At 37.1% G+C, this 23,954-nt stretch overlaps 1 protein-coding gene across 1 annotated transcript in view; it reads right to left on the reverse strand.

Annotated features, from left to right (window-relative positions):
• The window catches only part of BAZ2B (bromodomain adjacent to zinc finger domain 2B), a 278,152-nt gene that overhangs the window by 76,583 nt on the left and 177,615 nt on the right, over nucleotides 1–23,954 (reverse strand). Inside the window, exons 14-21 of the mRNA XM_065413148.1 lie at nucleotides 16,060–16,270; nucleotides 13,063–13,155; nucleotides 12,881–12,942; nucleotides 6,640–6,705; nucleotides 2,859–2,924; nucleotides 2,135–2,179; nucleotides 1,859–1,885; nucleotides 460–525 (exon numbers count right to left, since the gene is read on the reverse strand). Of these exons, the coding sequence (XP_065269220.1) occupies nucleotides 460–525; nucleotides 1,859–1,885; nucleotides 2,135–2,179; nucleotides 2,859–2,924; nucleotides 6,640–6,705; nucleotides 12,881–12,942; nucleotides 13,063–13,155; nucleotides 16,060–16,270 (636 nt within the window). The remainder of the gene's footprint in view (nucleotides 1–459; nucleotides 526–1,858; nucleotides 1,886–2,134; nucleotides 2,180–2,858; nucleotides 2,925–6,639; nucleotides 6,706–12,880; nucleotides 12,943–13,062; nucleotides 13,156–16,059; nucleotides 16,271–23,954) is intronic.

Consider the following 23,954-nt stretch of genomic DNA (forward strand, 5'->3'; position numbering starts at 1 on the left):
CTAGGACAAGCATGTGTTAATTAAAACATGTGAGTATGTGTTTTCTAATACAACTCATTTTCCAAGTATAGATAAAAGCCTGAGAAGCCAATGACTGGAATAAGAATGGTATTTTTACATCTGAACAGTTTTCTGGGGAAATCTATGCAGCATATGTCCAACCTTCTGCCTTGCTCTGGACAGTACAATTAGTGTCTTATTTTTAAAGCATTAAATTCACACACAAGCACACAAAAAGTTTGCTAGGAGATACTTATGGCGGCTCTGAAGTCTGAAATGACCTACACAAAAATATTCTGTGATGCAAAAGTACTTTCTGACTCTCAAGTCAGCTACTTGCTTAACATATTTGTTTATAGAAGTTCTGTGTCACTGTTCTGCTCTATGAATGCAGACATATAGCAGTCAAAACGTTAAGAAAGAAACTGCACACTTTTTCAGAGCTGAATGAATACTTACTTCTGCTTTTTTACGTGCTTCCATAGCTTTCATAAGCATCATATGCTGTCTTCTCCTCTCTCGTTCCTATTAAAGCAGATAAAATTAGAACAAGACTCAACCACAGTTACAAAAGTGTCTTTTTTATTTTAAAAACTCAGTACAACAAGTTTAGCATTAATAGACAAGTCACAATAAATACTATATATAGGACAAGAATGGCCAAGTCTGTGCATGTTTTAGTTCAGGTTTAGAAAGCAAATACAAGAACAATCAAAAGCAAAAAGGTAAAGCAATGAACATGGAGACAGTGTAAAACAGAAAGCATACAGCTTTACGTATGGTCAGTTGTGATGCTCCTTCATAAGCTGGCAGAACAAAAAGCATAATGGTTGGCTGGAACAGGTCAGTTACCTTACATCTGCTATTAGAAAGCTTGCAATTACTAAATGAATAGCCAATTGAACAGAAGGCTGTATTTCTAATCATTTAAAAATATAGTAAAAGGCTGAGTTTTAAAATAATTTTAACTTCATGTTTACTCTCAGAAAAATCTTGCTGGAATCCAATATGCCACCAACAAATAAGTATGCTGAATTTTTCTGTGTTGAGACCAGTTTTACTTAAACTAGCCATGGTTCATACACGAACATGAATAAAATAGGATATTCCTATTTACTGATGCCTGTTCCTCAATGCAAAGTCACAAAAGCTGCACCATAGATTATGTTAACAAATTTAAATGGAACATGAATTATAGAACTATAGAAAAAACTAGATAAGTTCCTTCAACTTTAAAGTTCTAAGGTAAAATCCTGGCCCCACCGAAGTTAATAGGAGTTTGTCATTTATTTCTCTGAGGCCAGGATTTCATCCCTAGTTTCATTTTCAGATTAAAATATTATGCATTTACCATTTATTGAAAGCTAGTGTGCTCAGCACTGTACAAATCTGGGGGAAGACATGGTCCCAATTTGTACAGTAATTCTAATCCAATTTGTAGTGTTCTAATCCAAAATTATATTAAAAGCTTTATACGGAATCCCAACAAATGGGATAAGACTTGCAAAATTTGTACAGTGATTTTCTATGAAAGGTAAAATGCTACTTTTGCATAAATTCATCACTGATTTTACATAATGGTCCAACTCATGTTGTGACATCAGTAATGTAGATTTCCAGTCAACAGCCTCATATATGGATCGCAGAATTCAATTTATAACACGTCTGAGACAAGTCATACTTTTTTTTCTTTAATAGACAAGACAAGCAGATGTATGCAATGCACTGTGCTGTAAAGCCATGCAGCAGTATGTAATATGACAGCAGCCAGTGCTACATTTTATGCATTGCTATGACAACCATATCACAACCAAATCACAATGCGGTGTTAGATGTACAAAAATAAACATACCCATACCATATCTAGTCTATGCCTCTCCAACTCCTGGTAGAAAGAGTTGGCACAATATTATGAAACAGAAATCACAAAGTCATAAAACCACTTTATAACCCCCACAAAGTGACCCCAATACCAAAGCAAGTCAATAAACCATAAAATGAAAGAAAAACTTATGCAGGAATCAAAATCAGAAATTTATACCAAAAATATTTTGAAGACTTTCCCCCCAAATAGCTTAAACAGAAGTTAAAAATTAGCATTTGCTACTGTTCTGATAACTGTATGTATACCAACCTGATGTTTCAGAAGAACAGCCTGCTGCCTTCGCATCTCTTTTTCCTTAAACATAAGAACAAAAAGGTGCTTCAAATACCTGACAATTATTATTTTTAGCAGTAAGATGCAATTTTTTGAGCCATGCTAAAATAGGAAGAATCTGCATTCTCTCTCTCTTTACTCCTTTATTATCAAACACTTTACATAATATAGGAACAGTTTATGCTACCAAATCTACTGAACTGAGCATCAGAAGATGCCAATAACATTTGGCTACACTGAGAGTGCATGATTTCCAAATACAGCAAGTAAGTTTTTCAGCACTGATAGGGATAAATGGGATATTTGACCACAACGTTACACAAGTAGCAACAGAGTTTTTCATTATACTCAACATAAAACAGAAGAGACACTATGCAATGCTATTACATAAGGGTTTGGTGAGTATGTCTAAAGCTGCTCAAGCCAAGCATAAGGTACGGATAACCCTAGTATTGACACTTCTATTTATTATTATTTATATGCACGTATATGCACGTATATATGTATATGCACACACACGCGCACACACACACGCACACACATGCACAATACTTACTCTACATTTCTGTTACAAATGTAATACCTTATCAAAAAAGATTCTGCCATACCTACAGTTCTCATATTAGTTCACAATTATTATGCACAATCACACAGTTTTTATTTTTTGAAAATAAAAACTCTGATGCTCATCTAAACTAACCTTTATTCGTTTCTCAGCCTCCAATAATTTGGCATTTGCTGCTTCTTCCTTCTTTTTCTTTTTAGCCTGTGCATGCAAAACAGGTCTCAAGGTCATGCAACAACACCACTAAAACTTGAAAATAATCTCAGACTAAATAAAACTACATGCCTCACAAGGTGCAAAACAATACCACATATTATGTGTACATTATAACAGATTTCTTCCCCAGTACACTTTGCATTACACTGGTCTACAATTTTTGAGAAGTCGTCTGCTTCAGAGATAAAATGTGCTATTTATTATGTATTTTGATGTGCTGAATTCAAATATGACAATTAAAACAACTGATTGGCTACTGTTTCTAAGATATTTAAGTTTTTACATTTTTTGTCTATGTATATTGTGTAGATAGTAGAGTTTTAATCATAAATTGTAAATCTAGGTCTTTTCATGTGTTTATGGTTGCTTTACATGATAATATTTCACCTGTCCTGTTTATGTAACACTTTAAAAATCAGCAAAAGGGTTATATAAATAAAATTTATTATGAAACAAAAGGCAAAAAACTATTATGTACATAGTTTAGTCCTATTCAGTGTCTACTCGGCGCTTCCTGGCTTGTCTCTTGTATTCATTAAATGGAGCATCTCTTGTCACTGTCCAGCAATAGTCTGCAAGCATTGATGGCCTCCATTTGCCCTGATAGCGTTTCTCCATTGTTGCAATGTCCTGGTGAAATCGCTCGCCGTGCTCGTCGCTCACTGCTCCGCAGTTCGGTGGGAAAAAATCTAGATGAGAGTGCAAAAAATATATCTTTAGTGACATGTTGCAACCAAGGCTTTTGTATGCCTTGAGGAGGTTTTCCACCAACAACCTGTAGTTGTCTGCCTTGTTGTTTCCGAGAAAATTTATTGCCACTAACTGGAAGGCTTTCCATGCCGTCTTTTCCTTGCCACGCAGTGCATGGTCAAATGCATCATCTCGAAGAAGTTCACGAATCTGAGGACCAACAAAGACACCTTCCTTTATCTTAGCTTCACTTACCCTTGGAAATTTTCCACGGAGGTACTTGAAAGCTGCTTGTGTTTTGTCAATGGCCTTGACAAAGTTCTTCATCAGACCCAGCTTGATGTGTAAGGGTGGTAACAAAATCTTCCTTGATTCAACAAGTGGTGGATGCTGAACACCTTTCCTCCTAGGCTCCAATGACTGTCGGAGTGGCCAATCTTTCTTGATGTAGTGGGAATCTCTTGCACGACTATCCCATTGGCAGAGAAAACAGCAGTACTTTGTGTATCCAGTCTGCAGACCAAGCAAGAGAGCAACAACCTTCAAATCGCCACAAAGCTGCCACTGATGTTGGTCATAGTTTATGCACCTCAAAAGTTGTTTCATGTTGTCATAGGTTTCCTTCATATGGACTGCATGACCAACTGGAATTGATGGCAAAACATTGCCATTATGCAGTAAAACAGCTTTAAGACTCGTCTTCGATGAATCAATGAACAGTCTCCACTCATCTGGATCGTGAACGATGTTGAGGGCTGCCATCACACCATCGATGTTGCTGCAGGCTACAAGATCACCTTCCATGAAGAAGAATGGGACAAGATCCTTTTGACGGTCACGGAACATGGAAACCCTAACATCACCTGCCAGGAGATTCCACTGCTGTAGTCTGGAGCCCAACAGCTCTGCCTTACTCTTGGGTAGTTCCAAATCTCTGACAAGGTCATTCAGTTCACCTTGTGTTATGAGGTGTGGTTCAGAGGAGGAGGATGGGAGAAAATGTGGGTCCTGTGACATTGATGGTTCAGGACCAGAAGTTTCATCCTCTTCCTCGTCTGACTCAAGTGAGAATGATTCTGGTGCATCAGGAACCGGCAGTCCTTCTCGTGGGGTACTGGGCGTATAGCTGATGGAATGTTTGGATAATGCACAGTCCACTTTTTCTTCTTTGACACACCTTTCCCAACTGGAGGCACCATGCAGAAGTAACAATTGCTGGGATGATCTGCTGGCTCTCTCCAAATCATTGGCACTGCAAAAGGCATAGATTTCCTTTTCCTGTTCAACCACTGGCGAAGATTTGTTGCACAAGTGTTGCAGCATATGTGTGGGGCCCACCTCTTGTCCTGATCTCCAATTTTGCAGCCAAAATAAAGGTGATAGGCTTTCTTAACCATAGTGGTTATACTGCGCTTTTGTGATGCAAAAGTCACTTCACCACAAACACAGCAGAAGTTATCTGCACTGTTCACTCAAGTACGAGGCATCTCTGCTCACTTTGGCTAAACAGAAATGTGTCCCTTTGCAAAATCAAACACTGACAAATAAGAGAGCACGACACTGTATGATTTCTAGAGCTGATATAGGGCAATTTGTTCAGCAGAGTGATGTAAGCTTCGTTATGATTGCATCATCCATGACTTCTAGGAATAACATGATGCAATTCATATCATGTATGACGCAATACCAGCTTCAGATTGCATCATTCATTGTTTTGCCTAAAAAGCAAGTACTGTCCAAACCCAGTCATAGATTTATTCATAGATCCAGTCAAAGATGTATTTTAGTCATTTCTGGTTTAAATTGAGATCCCTTCCCTTTATAACTCACTTATCCTCCGCCATTCCCAAGTCAAGGGTCGTATATACTGACCCAATAGCATATCTTGAAAACTAGAGCCAATCAACAATTTTAAGCATCATTTTCATTCTCAGTGACCCAGAATTAGTAAAGTTTGACTACATTTATTTCAGAAGCATTTTGGCTGTAGAGTGGTGTTATCAGTAAGTTCACGATTAATTTTTTTTTTTTTTTTAAGTCAAACCAGAATTATGAAGTCACATTCAAGATTTATTTTACTTGGATATTTGTAACCAAGATACATAGCATATAGGAAAATAGTTATTTTTTAAGTATGATTGGAAAGAGATTAAAATTCTAATCATTATATAAAACAGTGGGTTAAAAACTTTAGCAATCAATGGTTTACCACTTTTTTCCATTTTAAATACATATTTGATGTAATTGAAAATGTTCAGTTGAAGCCAATGTAAGGACTGCTCATCAACACATTTTGGGAATAATATTCCCATCTATTTAATTTATATCAATATCAGTTTTAATATAAGACAACTGAAACCAAAAAGAAATCTGTTGTCAGACAGATCAGAAATGGAGATCTGAAACAGAAATCTTAAATTCAAATTCCTTTAATTTAATTGTATGTGACATGGATACATTATATGAAGCAACCATCTGCAATATGGAAGCTTATGTCTTTTAAAAATAGATCATGCACATTTTTGAAGATCAGAATCATGCTGTTCAAATATCACCTTCACAGACAAATGTTAAATATTTTCCTTCTTTGCTACTCTAATTTAACTTTTAAAACAAAGTTTTAAATCCATTCCACAGTCAGGAACTAAATTCCATATAAAGTAGATTGCAATACTATTTTACTCCCTGATTCTGCAAATACATATTTGCTTAACTGTAAGCATGAGTACTCCTTTTGTCGTTGATCAGACAATTGTTGTGTTTAAAGTTAAGCATACGTGTAAGCAACTGCAGGATTGGGACCATAGTTTAAATTATGGATCAGTATTCTTAGAATTTCTGAAATAGTGAGACAGTTAACAATTTGAATCAAGACTGTGGAATTCCTGAAGCAGACCTTACTTTAATCCAGTTGCGACAAACATGCAGTTAAGACTTTTTTCTTAATTATAATGTTCTTGAAACGTATGAACACATTTAAAAATAATTATACTTAGTTTATTGTTTCTACCTCTAAAATTTGCTGAGCCCGAAGTTCTTTTTCCATTCTGATTTGTTGAATTCTCTTAATTTTTTCCTGCAAGGGGGGGAAAACATCTTTTAACCCTTTTAAACAACAACAACAAAAAGTATATAAAAGATTTTTTTACATGAATGAAAAAAAAAAAAAAGTGAGAAAAGAGCCATAATTATTTTTAAAGAAATGAGCACTTGTTGAATCTTACACACATTCCAGTTGATTATTTTGAACTACAATTTTCTGTGTTTGGTGTTCTACATTAACATTAGCAAATATTTGATGCATCTCTGAAAGCACTGAAAATGGAATCTATGCCTGTGGGTTTATGTTTACACAGTCACAAGTTTTTCTTTTATACTAACTTAGAGAAAGGAAGCACCCTGATGACACTACAAAATATACAGTGTAGGCCAAATCCTGGCTTGCAATGGTAGGGATGGGTAGAAATAGGGGCTGTTGTGCTCGGACGCAGTCTGCTTATGCAGGGAATGCTGGGGGCTATGAAATCCTCATTGCTCCCTACTATCTATTGCTTAACTCTTGCAGACATCAGGGGGCTGGGAGCATAGCCATTCTTGAACCTCCACTGATCTTGCTACCTGGGACCACACAGTACCTCTGAGCATATTGCATGGCCCAAAGTACCTACCCAGTAACAGCCAATATTTAGCCTAGCCATATCTGATCTGGATGAAGTATGCACAATTAAATGCTATATACTTTTATTTCCACTGGAAACTAACCTATCAAGGTGGATAGTCTGAGTTTGGACAACCTTACTTGTATTTCTCAGAGGGGTGTATGAAGTTATGCACTATAGAGTAAAAGTAAATAAATAAGTCTGGAAAACAGTGACCACAACACTTTCAGTCAAGTTCATTCCCAGAGACGTCAGCATGCCTGTGAGCTCCTGAGGCATGGGGGGAGCCTAATGCAGTCACTGGACAGTTTTATTTTACATGTCCCATGTTGTATACTTTGTGATTTGTCAACAGAGATAGTATGTGCTGCAACTGAAAACCTTATAGCATCCTATTTAAGGGTTTATTGTCTCAGAACAACTGCTTGAGGCACATCAATTAAAAGAGCAGAGCATGTCTATGGATGGAGGTGTTTCCATTCTGTTATCTGGACAGACAGGAGAAAATCTGAACCACAGAACTCAGGACATAGCAAAGCTTATTCCAAGTGATGTCAAAGAAGCTTGCATCAGGCTGTGTCATACAGACAAGCATTCGATGAACATAGAATCAAGGCACCTGGAAGAGAAAAGTCTGAGTATGATACGAGCCATCAATTCTCTATTCTGTGTGTTGGAAATTACGTCACCACTGTAGTTTCCGAAGTCTCCAGAGAATAAATAAGTCATGAAGAGGAGTCAACTTCATCTCCTCTCAGGGGCATGGTGACGGTTCCTGCACAGTACCAGAAGCAGGACCACTATGGTTGGAACAGGTTACTAAAAACAATATTCTGCCACCTCTATGTTCTCTATTACAACTTTCTGAAATTTAAACTGTTTAAAACATGTTAAAAGTCACTACATTTTCTGTGCTGGAGGCTAAACACATGCCAAAAAAGCCTAATGTGTGTGTGGGGGGGGTGGGGGGGGGGAGGGAATCCCCTCTTAACCATACCCTGACCTCCCAGGAAAGAGAAGTGTAAAAAGCACAAAATTAATCATCTAGAGTCACCCACAGTTTTATTACCATAAGTATATTTAATTAGATTTCTTTAAAATGTGGCTATCCAAAGCTCAAACATCTCAGCTACCTGCAAATGTCACTATACCACCCAGGGACAGAGGCAGTGAGCCCAGATCAAAGAGCTTAGTTGCAGAGTACCCTGTGGATGAAACTCTGTTCTATGAGCAGGCAGGTAGTTGCATTCTGCCCTAGCAGTTTCCAAATAATATTAAAGGTGTAGCCCCAATGTAGAGTGCAAAATGGCAATCAACCTCTCTCTTAATACTACTGACTCCACCATCTCAACTGGAAAATCATTCCACCAATTCACCAATCTCTCTAAAAAAAATGCCTCTTACCTGCTGTATGCCATAGTCATACTTAAATAACATCTATGTCCCCTCATTTTAATCTAACAACTTCAAGTAGATCAAGTTGAATGAAATACCACATATACTCTAGGTTAGGGACAATAGCACTTCAAATCTTAAAAATTACCATTTTGTTGCTCTCCTCATATGCAAGCCCTCTCCATTCCATTTATTATTTTGGTATCCTACCCTTATTCTCTCCATTTTAACAAAATTTTTCTTCAACTAACGTGACCTACACTGCATATTTCACAAATGTAGTACCAATATACTCAGTGTTTTTTATAAGTTAGCTAGCATAATATCCTTTAGATACAAGCCAACATCCTCTTAGCCTTTACTGTGCTGCAGAGTGGACTAAAATTTTATATGTTGAGTTTCTCAGTTCAAATCCTTTCCCTCTCCTTTCTTTACTAATTCAATTCTATTTTGACTATACTTAGCCTGGGCATTACACACAAAAACAGGACACTATGTTGTACGTGTTAGATGAAACAGTCCTTTACCATGTAAAAGTTTCTAAATGCAATTATCTGAATAAACTGATTAAGTTAACTCAGACTGAAGAGGTTTACTCTCATGCACACAATTGCCAGTATCTTCAAATGCTATTTTAATAGGTAATCTCTTTCTATTAACTTCTTTTTTTGTACTCATCATGTTTACTAAAGATATTGAGGCCACTACTCATAGTTACTGAGTAGCACCTGACTCTGAGAGTGGTCCCAACTGATTCCATGGACTACACAAAGCATAAAGTACTACTCAGCATTAGCAGGGACGTTAAAATCTGTTCCACAGTTCACTAAACACTACTGCCCTAATCAGAACTGCTCAACTGCATATCATAGACCATATACTGCTAAGTCAGAGGAGACTCTAGGTGACGTGGTAGAGTCCTATGTTTTTGGAGCAAGAGGCTTAAGCCTCTTTTTTCTTTTTCCTTTTTCCTCTGTTGCCGTGACCCTTCCTGGGTCCTTAAACTATCCTGTCGGTCTCCCCAGTGCCCCAACTACAGCCCCTTGCCAGTCTCTGTTTAAACCAGGGAAGCCCCAGTCCAAACAGGGCTGCACTATGGCAAACTTTAGGACGTCTGTTAGATAGGGACAGTATCTCCTTAGGAGTGAGCAGTTCCATTTCTCAGTTAGCTATCACCTGTAAATCTTTTGTTCTCCTTGACCACTTGCCCAATTTCCCATTCACTTGGCAGCAACAGGGCAATCACAGGGGACATGTAAAAAGAAAGATACGTAGACAGTTATCTGAAAAGTGCCTCCCTGTGAACCTTATTAGATTCATGACTTGCTGGAGAATCTAGGGCGGATTTGCAGAAAAAGGCAGATGGGGGTGTTGCGGGAAAGGAGGCAGGGCGTGTGGAGGGGAATAGGTGCCCAGGGAAAGGGTCTTTTCTTTACACTAAACTTTAGTTAGTAAAAAGTTTCAACATGGATAAAAGGTTTCCCTTACATTACATCCCCATAACAATATCCCACTAAGCTATCATTCCCAGCCTCCCTAATGTACAGAGACATACAGAGGTGTGAATAAGGAGAGTCCCACTGCAGTGAGCAACTTTGCTATCATGTGCTTTGTTCTGTCTGTCACAGTAGAGCTGCTCTCCCACAGTCTTTACACATCAGGTGCATTTAAAAAAAACACATGGAAATCCCTATCCAAAGCTGTGTTAAGTTATACTTAAGGATGTTCAAGTGTACATTTTCTATTTATCTAACGAAATCACTACAAATCAAGGAAATCACCACTTAAGGCAATATTAACATTCACGTCACAGCTTACCACCCAAAAATCACAATGCCCACAAAATTTAATTCAGATTCCTCATGTCTACATAAAACTAACTTTCACTTCCAGCATTCAAACACCGACAATGTACCCTAGCAAGATTCTCTGAAACCTCATTCAACTGCATAACCTTAACTCTGACCTCTTTTTTTTTTTTTTAAGGTGAAACAAAACAGGACACAGTTCTTCATTACAACTTGGCGGCATGTATTTGTTACTGAGGTCAGAGTTAATGCTGCTTGTAGAGAAATAACTATTAGAATTCTCAAAGTTTTGAAGTTGAAGTGTGCTTCAACAGCAGAAGGATTGTGTTGTTACTACACAGGACCCAGATCGTACCATGCGAGGATTAGAGCTGGGCAACTTTTTCATTTGTGTCAATTTCGCTGAAATGTTCATTTAGGAAAGAAAAATAGAACACATATCAAGATATTTCAACATTTTCAAAATGAAACCTTTTGATTGTTTTGTTTGAATGCTATTAGTTTAAAAATTTCCTTAATATTTTTAAATGTCAAGTATATTTAAAAATGGTCAAAAGTTTTATTTAACCCAAATTATTATTATTATTATTATTACACTTTTTGATTCCCTGAAAATTTCAAAAATGTTGGTTTTCAGTTGAACCCAGTTTTTTTAAAACATTTTTTGAAATTGCCAACAAACCAAAAAATATGTTATTCAGCCAGCTCTAGTCAACACTGACTTGTAATCATTTCAAGATGGTGAGACGATGAGAGCACACATTATTTCATCCCCATTAATGACTCCCCAAAGCCAAAAACAAATACAGACAGATCTGGGTTTACTTGTTTCCTGTGAAACCTGAATGCACAGTCCTATCATGTAGAAGATTCTATAAATAATATAGATAAACCTCACTTAAATTAGGGTTGAGCTACAGGCACATTTTCAGTATGCTGAGCAATACTCTAACACAAGCGCCATTTTTTTAAACAACTGAGCTACAAAAGCAATTAATCAGCAATACGCTATTATAAGTAAGTTCCCTTGGGCAGGGACAATCCTTTTGTTCTGTTTCTACAGCACATAGCACAGTTGGGTCCTGGTCCATGACTGGGGCTTTAAGGCACCACTGCAATGTAAATAATAATAAAATCCATAGCAGAAATTGACCAGAAAGGTAGAAATTTATACCAATGTTCACTCTCACAGGTTACAATCAAGATATGGTATCAAGAATGTGATAACAAATCCCTCCTTGCACAGACATCTGGTGAAGCCTGTTTAAAAAGTGCAAGGTATTTCATCTTGAATACGTTCCACTAGCTCCATGGTTGGGTTTTATTATTGGATTGAAATGGAAATCTCAAGTAAACACTGACTCCCCTTTCCACACACAAAGTAATTAAGGTACTTTGTTTTTCATTTTCTTTATAAATCAAAGAAATATTGTAACTGTACTGCACAATACAAGGACAGTCAAAGAAATACTGATCAGGATATCCTTACAATCTTAATAAAGTTCTCTATCAAAAAATCAGAATGCCTAGGTTCTAACCATAAACACACACAATTTAAGCTTCTACACAAACAGCAAAGTTTCTATATCGATATGAATACAGAACTTAAAATAGTGCAAAGAGCAATTTCTAACTTTCTTCAAAAACACAATGCGCATCACACGCTATTTCAGAAGTTAATGTGTCCAGCTCACTGCAGGGAATAGAATTAATACAAAGAAACCTAGTAAAATAATTGTTTTTTAGAATTTCAGGCTTCAAAAGCAATCATAATCATTTAATACTTCATTTATTGGGATATTTGTTCAAACGATGAAAAACCTGCTTCCACAAGTAGCTTAATTTATTAATGGCTAAATATGAAAAATCTTCTTGCTGTTGAAAGTATTACATATGGTTAAGAGCCTTTGCTATAACAATATTTAACAGTAATTTTATATTTAAAAAGCAAGCAACGTGTAATTTAATTCATCACTATGCTTAGATATAATTGTTCTTAAGCAATCCAAAATCACTGGCAGTTTTCTCTCTAGCAGTTTTGGCTGAGCTATTTCAATGTTTACATAAGCAGCTATATCACTATTTCTTTTTATAGAGCCGTAGAGTAGTTGAGCATGTAACTAACTGGAGGGCCAGCTGCGCAACCCTTATTCACACGCGTAGTGCCATTGAAATCAACATGATCACTCAAGGGACATATTCATCAACACGAGTAAGGGCTGCACAATCTAGTCTTTCAAAATAAAATACAACATATGTTCTTTATAATTAGATAACTAACAACTTCAAATTTTAACAAGTACACTGTATAACCTATCAAATATATTGAAAGCATGCGTTTAAGTAAATAAATAAAATAGAGCTTATTTAATGAACACACAAAATTTACCTGCTGTTTCATTATCTTTATCTGTTCTTTTTGCTTCCGCTTTTCTTCAGCAGCCATAATAGCTACAAGTAAAACAAAAAACATAACATCAGCAGAAAATGACTGAAAAACAGTAACCTAATATCGACAATTCTAAAGCTCATCTGCAAGTATGCACAATCTCTTAGAGATTTACTACTTACCTTGCTGTTTTTTTGCTTCTTTGGCAGCTCGAGCCTGTTCCTGCTTCTGAAGTTTTCTCAAAAGCTTTATTTGTGCTGCTTGCCTAGCTATTTCTGTAACACAAAGAGGAAATATTAAGTACATAGTCATAGCATTGTCGCACATAAGAGATCTAACTTATGTGTTCAGACATTTTCACATAAAGAAAGAGGAGACGAAGAAAATAGTGAGTTTATCTTGCACATATTTATCCTGAAAATGTTTAAATATAGAATTCTTATACCAGGATCTCTTTTATAAACAAATACCTATAACAGCTTCTCAGATGAACATGAATGCTCTCTGTTATCTACACAAAAATGATGTATAATTCTGAAAAACGAAAATGATTTACTTTCAATCAAAAAATACTGACCCACCTCTTTGTCTCTTTATAAACTATTCCATATAAACTTCTAATCCTTTTTGAACAATCCCATGAAAGGGTTCAGATAGCACATACTATGCAGTACACTCTCATAAGGCTAGATTTTGCCACTCTCGCATATGTTGATTAGTATATCTTACTCTTTGAATAGTTCCATTGATTTTAGTGAGATTATTTGTGAAGTAAGGTGGTACTGAAGTGAGTTAAATTTTCAACCTGAGTCACAGTCACATTACTTTTTTTTATTCTTATTTTCCCTTAATCTAAAAGATAATTTAGACTAGAAGTATATGGCTGCTCTCTGTGTATGAAAAAATGTAATAAAATTTCAGGGTACAAGACAAGGATGTAAAACAGCAGAGCTCAAAATGAGTGACATAACAGTGAAGAGGTCTACTAGTTAAAAAAAGAAAAAGTTAAAAAGACAGTTTATGGACGGTTTATCATGTAACCAAAAAGAGGAAAAAATTAAAGTATATTTTAAGAGAATACATCAGTATTTCATGTAAAAGCTATTGAAAACCGAAAAAAAATCAGATCCTGAATTACAGAAGAGTGATATTTGAAATGCCTGAAAAACTTATGTTTTCCCACAGAAATAAGAGAGACGAAGTATAAGGATTTAAAGATGCAGTACAGACAAAAAGGAATTGTTAGCGGGTACTCTATATATAGGGTGGGATTTTCAAAACACATTCAGGACTGGGTTAACTCTGCTTCCACCAAACTCAGTCCTTAAACTCCAGTTGACTTCAGTGGGAACAGAGTTAGGCCAACACTAACTGCATTTTCATATAGGCATCATAGAATCATGGGGGTGAGGGACAAAACAAAACAAAATTCTAAGAAATATTTACACAACGTATAAAAAGTTACCATCTACCCATCCAGGTATTTATAACACACACTATATAGACATCTCTCTGCAGAATATGAATGCCTTACAAATTCTTCAAGTAAGTAAATATATGGCCAGTTCAAAGAATTGGTACGTGCTTAAGAAAAACTCTGGATGCCACCCATGAAATGAGCCTGGAACCCCCTCTATTAAAAACACTTTTTTCTTTGAAATACATTGACATATCCAAATACATGGAGACACAGAATAGTTGATAGGAAGAATGCCAAAATGCCTCTGATTGGACTAGCAGTTCCTAGTCTATACCATTATTAATTAGTAAAGATTCTGAAAGATTGAGATCACAAAACATCAGGTCGAAATCAATTTTACTCTCAATGCTTGAGAACCTGAGTGGGGAAAAGGAAGCCAAGGTGGGCATTAACAGGCATAATAGGTCCAATACTACATATAAAGAACCGCCTGTAGCCATGGGCTATGAGAATCATCTGTCCTTGAAGAATGGAGAAAAGCAGACAAGAGAGTGCCTCCAGATACCTATCTGCTTGCATGGCCTCTTTCAGTGTAGTATCTGGACACCTCTATGAAATCTCAAACAACAGGAAAATTTGCAAACAGGGCACGGGGAGGGGTGTCTGTTAGTAATACATCAAAGTCACTAGTGAGGAAATAGTCACTACTGAGGAAATACACCCCAATTTGCTCTAACCCTGCTACTGTAGGTAGAGGGCTGAAAAAGGAGGCATTGTGGTCTAGTGGTCAGAGTGCACATCAGGAGATCTGGATTAATTCTGGCTCTGAATGGGCTAGACAACCTCTCTAGCATCTGTTTTTGCATTTGTAAAATGAAGCGGATATCGACCTTCACAGGGATGTCATGAGGCTTAAGCTGTTAATATTTGTAAATTGCTTTGAGATTATCAGATTGAAAGCAATATACAAGCAACAAGTACTATGGTGCTTAGTGGCCTCTAATGAGACAGAAAATGATCTAGCTACCTTACCTGATATCCAGCCCCAAGCCAAAAATACTACCTACAACAGGTATCTTTAAAAATGCATCCTCTCTGTTTGTTGAGGTAGAATGTTTCAATCATCTCCAATGACTGGTTCTTTGTTGTGTAATGCTCTTTGCAGGCACAGGGAAAAAAGGCACAATGAATCTCACAAAGAGGTAGTAAAGGCTTAGATATTTTAAGTATGAATCTTGTGCAGCACCGCAACAGACAGCATATGTCCACATTCACTATATAGGCCAGATCAATCATGAAACTCAAGAGGAAAAATAACCCTGAGCCTTAAGAGAATTTTGTAGAATATCAACTTATTTTAGGAAAATGTGATGCAATTTTGAAGTACAGCGCTGGGATGAAGGTTACATGCCTGATGCTTATATTTAGGATCAGATTCTCATATCCTTATGTATTTAAAAAAAAATTGTCAGTGGTACCCAGATTTCCACTCTTATTACATTGTATAAATCTAAATAAAGTTAATATTGCCCAAGCTTATTCATTTATTACATAAACACATACACCCCCTCCTCACCTCTCTTTAAAGCACATTTATATCTACTTGGCTTTAACCTGAAGGTCAAGGTCACACTTTTGACAAGATTTCAAAAAGCAACTTGCAAGGATGTACCGTAGCAGAAATACATGGTAATACTTGCCCTTAGGAAAATCGAACATCGTTACTTTCAGGTTGTGGAAACTATAACAAATTTCTTACCTTGAGCTTGCAATTTCCTTAACAGCTTTGCATCAGTGTTGTCTAAAAATTCAGTGCTACCAACATTTGGAGGTCGGCCTTTGCGACGCCTCATTCTTGATTCTTCTCTAGCACGCTGTCTATCTGGATTTGGTGGTCGTCCTCTACGACCTTCCATAGCTCTGATACGGGGAATGACTTCCTCTTCTTTCAGGAGACACCACTGCATACCCTTTTAATTAACATATTTCATAGCCATTATAAATAAAAGTGAAAAGAAAACAAAAACACACATTCACAGATCTGGTCAGACATGCAAAAATGCATATGTCTATATATGTAAATATATTTACACAAAAACATGAAAGTCAGTATTAGAATAACAGTGGTGACACAGAGCAATTGCATAGATATTGTGGGATTTATCAAAAGCATTTCTACAATTTGCCACTAAAACTTACAAGATCTCAAAGCTAATTTACTCAGCGAAACACCATTTGTTATTACATATGTACCACTACTATATTGCTTCTAGTTCTCTCTTGCCTAAATAGCCCATTGTTCAACTTAGTAGGTTAGACAGAAGAACAGATTTTCCCTTAGCCTATAAACTTCAAATTTAACTACTATACCTGCACTTATCCATTAATCAATGTGATGTTTAAAAAAATCTGACAGGCTATATGTAAAGACCATTGTTTTCCTGAAATTTATAGAATATAAGGAAAACAGTAAAAGCAGGAGAATTTATTGTGATTTTTACTTGTTACTTTTGGAGGGTTGGATATCTCAGTTCTATAATAAATAAATTGAAAAACCACAAACTCATTTCTACCTTGCGATTTTATTTAGTACACTTTAATTTTCACCTACTGTGAAAATTAAATTTGTCAGTCAACTAAAATTAAAAACTAATCAAAAGTTTTCAAGTAGTTATAATCTGCTCTATGACCTTAATTCAAAGCTCTGGAAATTGTACAGTCTCCTGAACAAGTTAAGAAGCACTAAATTCAACCCTTTTTAATTTCTCATGGCACCTATCCTCATCCTAAATTCCTGTTGCTATAATACCAAGAGGTTAGTTTTTAGATAGCTTTCATTTAATTGACACAAGGGGGAAACTCATATTGTGTCTATTAATTAAAACAGTTGCTTGATCTATTTGATCTTGCTTGATTGAGCTTGATCTATTTGGAACTGTGGTATCTCTCACTGCTTTTCCAATTTTTTTGGAATGATAGGAAGAAATGATAGCTAAGAATACTTCTGGGAGCACGTCATTATTTACTTAATGAAAGCTTGTCAAGGACTCTGAAAATGTCTGCCAAAGCAACTATGAAGCCAGTCACATCTACTTTTTAAAAAAATACTATTGATTCGCAATACTGAATTTCTGAATTAATAAGTGCACAAACAATAAAATCAAGTATGATTAACCACAAAATGTGCTTTGTTCATTTATTTTGTCAATTATGTTTTAATTATTTATGCTAATCTTTCATAATATGTTAAGAAATGTTTCATAGAACATTCTGTAAAAGGAACATTTTAATAACGAGACCCTCACATCCAAAAGCAGCTGCTAATAGAAGCTGCATTGATATTTTTCAAATCTCAAACCACTATGAAGTAAGCTATCACAAGAATCCATACTGTACTTGGCATGCGGATCTTCCAAGAGGCATACATTAACTGATATCCAGCACCAAGTGCAGAATCCATCCTTGTTAAAAACTGATTGAAGACTTCTCAATTCAAAATCAGTATCTGTACCACTCGAGCCAAAGAAGTATCTTAAATATCTGTCAGCAGGAGTACCATTTATAATATATATACTATATTCTTTTTCAGGTGTCTAATATCTCAGGGATCTCCCCCTGTAGTTTATCACAGACTATGTGTCTTTTTGAGCCATGTAAACAAGGCTAAAAATTGTCTCTCTTTATGGTCCATACCATCCTGCAACCTAGCAGACAACTTCTTATATGTTTATTCATGAGTGAGAAAAAAATGCAGAACAAGATTCAGAAATAGAAGGAAAAAAAATCAATCAATCATGGTTCAAGGGTAGTCCAGTCTGTGCTGTACTGGTGTTTGCTCTCCTTTTGTACTGTTTCCACAAACTGAGGGACACTACATTCAAATACATTAACCTTTGAAAAATCCTTCATCATCAAAGGTAAGGAAAGCCATATGGATTCCGCCTTTCCATACCACATTTGATTCTATGGACAGGATTTTTCCACTGGTGTAAATCAACATATTACCATAACAAAAGGAATGTTGATTTACATCAGATGATACTCTGCTCCTGTATCTATTTTATTCAGTTTTTTAGAATGCAGAACAGGAGATATTTGCAGGACATGACATTGTTTTAGAACAAGAGTCTAAAGGAACTCTCTTTTTCTGGTCTTCTTGAAGCATCGAAGAATGTTGGATGAGTAAACATAGATTGGGAAAAAGACAGCCAAAATCTCATTGTAAATTTCAATCATTTTAGAAGTTGTTGAATTCTGGGAACCATTGTTTATTCAAAAACAGGAATCTGGCTATTCCATTTAGACTCCTACATAGTTTAGTACCAGCTTTCAGTGGTATCTTCAAAATTACAGGCCTTGTCTCCACTAAGATTTTACATCAAGATAGCAAAATCAATGTAAAAGCACACTTTTTTGCAGTGAAGACATAGCTATAGTCCATGTTAGAACAGCCTCAAGGCTACTCTAACTTATTTTAGCTAGTAATCGACTCTTAGGGCTGTTATATAGCTGAGGATTGCTGAAGTGCAAATCATTCTATCCCATCACTCCTACCAGCCTTGACACTACTCATATGCAAGACTAACCCCCTATGTCTTGTGATGCTCTAACACACCTGAGAATCAGGACCAGAGTTCCTGGGACCCAGTCTTGCATTCAGAACACTAACCAGCATCTATATATCTATAGACATACATCTCTTTTTTGTTTTTAAACAGACACAGCAGAAGACCTATTCCCAGGTAGTGGATAAAAGTAATCTGAATGATATCATCAAAGTACGTATTTCACAGCTGTAACACAACATAAGAGGTTTTAGGAACCGGAAAATGAGGTTACTTATGTTTACAGTAACAAATGTTCTTCAAGGTGTGTAATCTGTATATGCATTCCACAGTTGGTGAGTGCATGTCCAGCGTACACACGTTGGAGAATTTTCTTGTCAGCAGTACCCCTAAGGGTAATGCATGCACCATTCCACAAGGGCATTCTGTGGTCTCAGGACTCTGAAGTAGCAGGCACAGAGGTAGGTAGTGGAATATGTATACAGACTACACATACTGGGTCAAACCAATGGTCCATCTAGCCCAATATCCTGTCTTCCGACAGTGGCTGGTGCCAAATGCTTGAGAGGAAATGAAAGACCAGGGCAATTTATTGAGTGATCATATTGTCCAGTCCCAGCTTCTAGGAGACAATCCCCTTGTCATCCAGACCTAGCTACCTGGCTTCTCGAAGAACGTCAGTTCTTCATTCATCACACATAAAGGTGTGTACTCTCTTTTTCTTCTTAGAGTGCTAGTCTGTATGCATATTTGTGACTCCCAAGCAGTTTCCTGTCACCCGAGTCGTCTAAGAGACATCAAAGTATGGACTGCAACACAGATCATGTGAATCTTGCATTGTCCCTAGCAGCCTGCACCAATATACAGCGTTTTGTGAACATGTCAGTCCACCTTCATCCTGGGTCTTCTGCACTGAGGCCACTGGGTGGCCCTGGGGATGCAGCAGGGATGGGTCTAGCCTCAGTTGCATGGGTGAGGGTCTTAACCTGCGGATTCAGATAGTACGACGATCCCCATGGGGCCACCTGCTCTACATTCCAAAATTAAAAAACATGGAGACACCTCGGTGTCTAAAACCGGTGATCCTCATACTGCATCATAGCAGTATCAGGCTCTCCCCTTAGTTATGGGTACACACCTTTTGACTCCTTGGGAGAGATCAAGACTGCTGAGTCCTGGGATCAGGCTGGGGACAGCTGTTGGCTGTCTTGAGTCAGAGGACAAGACAGCAGTCCTCTGGAAAAGATTGTGCCCGTCCCATGAGTGCAGGGGGGACATGACTGGGTGCTGGAAACATTGAGGCCACTGGGTCCAGGAATCTGGAAAGCATCAGGAATAAGTGTGACATATATAAGTGCAGGCCCCAGAGATGAGGCCCTGAGTGGTGGAGCCCCAGCAAGTTGGTGTGGCAGTGACTGCGCAGGTACCTGAAAGCATGCTGAAAGCATCAGGATGGCCAGTACCAAAATCAAACTTTTACCAGGTACTGAGGTAGCCAGTGACCACTCTGACTTCTTGGTACCAAGGCGGCTTATATAGCTGTGGCAACTCGGGGTGGTGGGTGCAAGCTCTGGTGCTCAGGGAACTTTTTCTAAGTTTTGTGAGCCCAAGTCAGCTAGCATGAGCCAGCCACCGGTGTCTAGTTGCTGTGTAGACTTATCCTGTATGTCTTCCAGACAAGGCAGCTTCAGACAGTTTTAAAGTATACGCTGGGGCCGATTTCAACAACCTTTGTTCCCCTGTGGGCCTAGATGCCTGGAATCTGGAGTTGGAGTCCAACCTCACTGCCTGCTCCATGAGAAAAGCCTCAGGCATGAAGTGCTGGGTCCACTTCAAGAAGGACCTGGAGATTTCACAGTACCCCCAGGTATGTCCTTCTTGAGACAAAAACAGATACCTCACGTGTCCGTCATTCAGAAACACAACTGCTTCGCATGATGGGCAGTTCTTAAAGCCTGGGGAATTGCTGTGCTTGAGCATAGTGTCCCACACCACCTGCAACCTTGGGGAAGGGCCTCTCTCTCCCTGTGGCTTCCATGTGCACCTATCTGACTAAACTCACAACACTAAATAGCCAAAGCGGAGGTAAATTTGAGAAGAGTTGCTCCGACATATACCATGAGCAGTAGAAAAGGAACTGAGGCATGGCAATACATGGAGAGGAAGGTCCTATGTGTCACCCCCCCATAGAGAATTGTCTAATTGGCAATATCTAACACATATACATGAGATGTGCGCTCACCAACTATGGAGTATGTATCTGGACTAGCACTCAAAGAAGAAAAAGTTCCTTCAACCCAACAAGTTTACATTTTAAAAACACATCTTAATCTCACTTCTTTGCTATCCCTCCCTTCTTTTTCCATAGAAAAACAAACAGGCATTTTTAATTCCTTAATTATGGCAAGAAGGTAGAGATTCCACAGATAAGGATGAATGATGGTTTCTATCCTTAATATTATATATTTCAGTTACTTACCTCTATAACTTATTCCATATATCTATTAATACTTTCATGAAGTAGCTTGGCTCAAGTCCCTGTTAATCTTAAACTAGAAAAATAGGAGTTCTGTACCCCCTTTTTTTTTTAGAAAATTGGTACCAGTCTAAAAATGTACTGTAAATGACAATTACACCTCTACCCCGATATAACGCTGTCCTCGGGAGCCAAAAAATCTTACCGCGTTATAGGTGAAACCGCGTTATATCGAACTTGCTTTGATCCACCAGAGTGCGCAGCCCCACCCCCCCGGAGCACTGCTTTACCGCGTTATATCCGAATTCGTGTTATATCGGGTCGCGTTATATCGGGGTAGAGGTGTATATCAGTTCCTTTCATAATATAGAAATCCTTCATTATGTACCTCAAATATTCTTTGTTTTCAATTAGGAAAAAAATCTCTGATTGAGCTAAAAGAAACTTTAGGAGATTACTATGCTTTCAAATTCTTTTTTTAAATTCACTGTACTGAAAAGCATTAAGAAATGTCATTGTCAATATAGTAGGAAAATTTAGGTGGATTTCAACCTGGAAAATTTAGATTGAATGTTCTACAGTCTACAACTCATCAAACCATGTTCTGAATTTTATAATATAGTTACCTGAAGTTATCATTTATTCCAAATTTAGGATTGATATAGTGCTTCTGGCTTTTATTAAAAAACGACTGAAAATACCTCCAAATCACTTTGTAAAACTAAAATTATTTTTCATATCAAGAAAAACTTCAGAAAATCTATCACACTGAAGTCACTGACAAGAATTCTGCTGATTTCAGTGAGTGCAGGATCAAAACCATAAATAGTTTTCCATGCATCTTTTTCCATCTTTCAATTTGAATTTTGCAATGCTCACAATCAGATGAGACAGATACAATAACCTGGATTATGATATGCCAGAGAACTCAAAGAAAGGCAGAGAGAAGAATGTGAAAAGTAGCAGTAAAAGGCCCAAAACCGTAGAAAGTGGAGGAATCAGCAGAAAAAAAAACTATTTGATGAGCAAATTCCTGGAATAAAACTGATAATTTTCGAAACCAATAAAGATATAGATGAAGTATTGGCACTTTCATTATTACAACAGGACACTAAATTTCAGTAACCTACGTACAGATACCATTTTCATTAAGTACTAGTTTAATTTTTTGTTTGACTTACTGTAAATGGTATGTTAGCTGTTATCAGTTTAGTTCAAATGTTTACATAGTAATCTAATGAATCAAAATCTGATACATAAAGTATAAATATAATTTTAGAGCTGCTTAATCATACTAGGTTTTTAGGCAATATATTCTCTTTAATTCCATATTTAAAAAAATATATGGATTAGAATAGAAAAACAAAAATATACACACTAAAAATTACCTGATTCAAAAGCTGGACTGATGCCACATGTAATAAAAATGCCAATGAGGAATGCTAAAGTTTATTTTTGTCATTAAAAACATAGATGTAAAAACAAATCTGCTAAATCTAGTGGGTTGATTTTAATAGACAACCTAAGCCTCTAGTTAAAAAAAATCCAGATTTACTATTTAAAATGTTTGCAGTTTTAATGGTATTTCAGATAAAATCAAGAAAAAACGTAAATATAAGATTCACATGCCAGTTATGTCTGGAAAGTGCAAATGCTCATGACCTCAGTTTGAAATGGATCAGATTAGTCTATGGTATCTAATGCTGATTGGCGTACTTTAAAGTTAGGTAACACAACACTCACAAGTTACCTCCAACACAGATAAATTATAAGAAAAATGGTGGTAGTGACACAGAATAGAGATTCTGTAATCACATTAAACACCAAATACATTAGGCTCATGCTTTGTAAGTACCAATAGGTATAGAATAAAATTAGAAGTAGGATCTGGGCTTGTAAGCATAAACATATATAGACATATATAAAAGACAACATACATATAGTGTTCACACACACACACACACACACACACACACACACACACACAGAGTGTAAGAATTTGAAAATATACAATAACTTATATGATTATGTATGACAATGTAGCTACTGTGAACAAACAACATTACTCTCACCAAAGATGTTATCCCAAGCACACCTATGTTACAATAAAAAAAGCATCTCCCTAGTGACTAAAGGATAAAATTACTCACCTATAATTATTGTTCTCCAAAGACAAACATCCTGTACAGGATCCACTATAAATCTAATATCTCCAGAAGGCAGATATTGCTAGGGCTTTCCAAGATTCTGAAATGGCTCCCTCCTCCACCCAAGATGAAGGTAGCAGCTTTGAGTTTCAATCTGAGGAATCTGCAAATTCTTCCTGTTTGCTTGTCAGGATTTGGTCTTTGACTAAGTCAATGTGCATTATCTAGTTACATATCAAGCATCACAGTTTAGCTTCTACACTGGAAGCAAGGGGTTGGGGGGGGGGGGAGGAGAGGAGCAATGCTTTAGTGGTACACTTTAGAAAGAAATCTGGATGAACTAGCCACAACTTCTCTTGAAGTTCCTGAGGCATGCACATTGCAGAGCCTGTTCTGCCACCCTCCCATGTGGTACGGTCTGTGCTCCTTCACAGCACCCTACCAGTTCTGCTATAAGGTATGGAGG

Source organism: Emys orbicularis, chromosome 11, assembly GCF_028017835.1.
Source record: "Emys orbicularis isolate rEmyOrb1 chromosome 11, rEmyOrb1.hap1, whole genome shotgun sequence".
Classification (NCBI taxonomy): Eukaryota; Metazoa; Chordata; order Testudines; family Emydidae; genus Emys; species Emys orbicularis.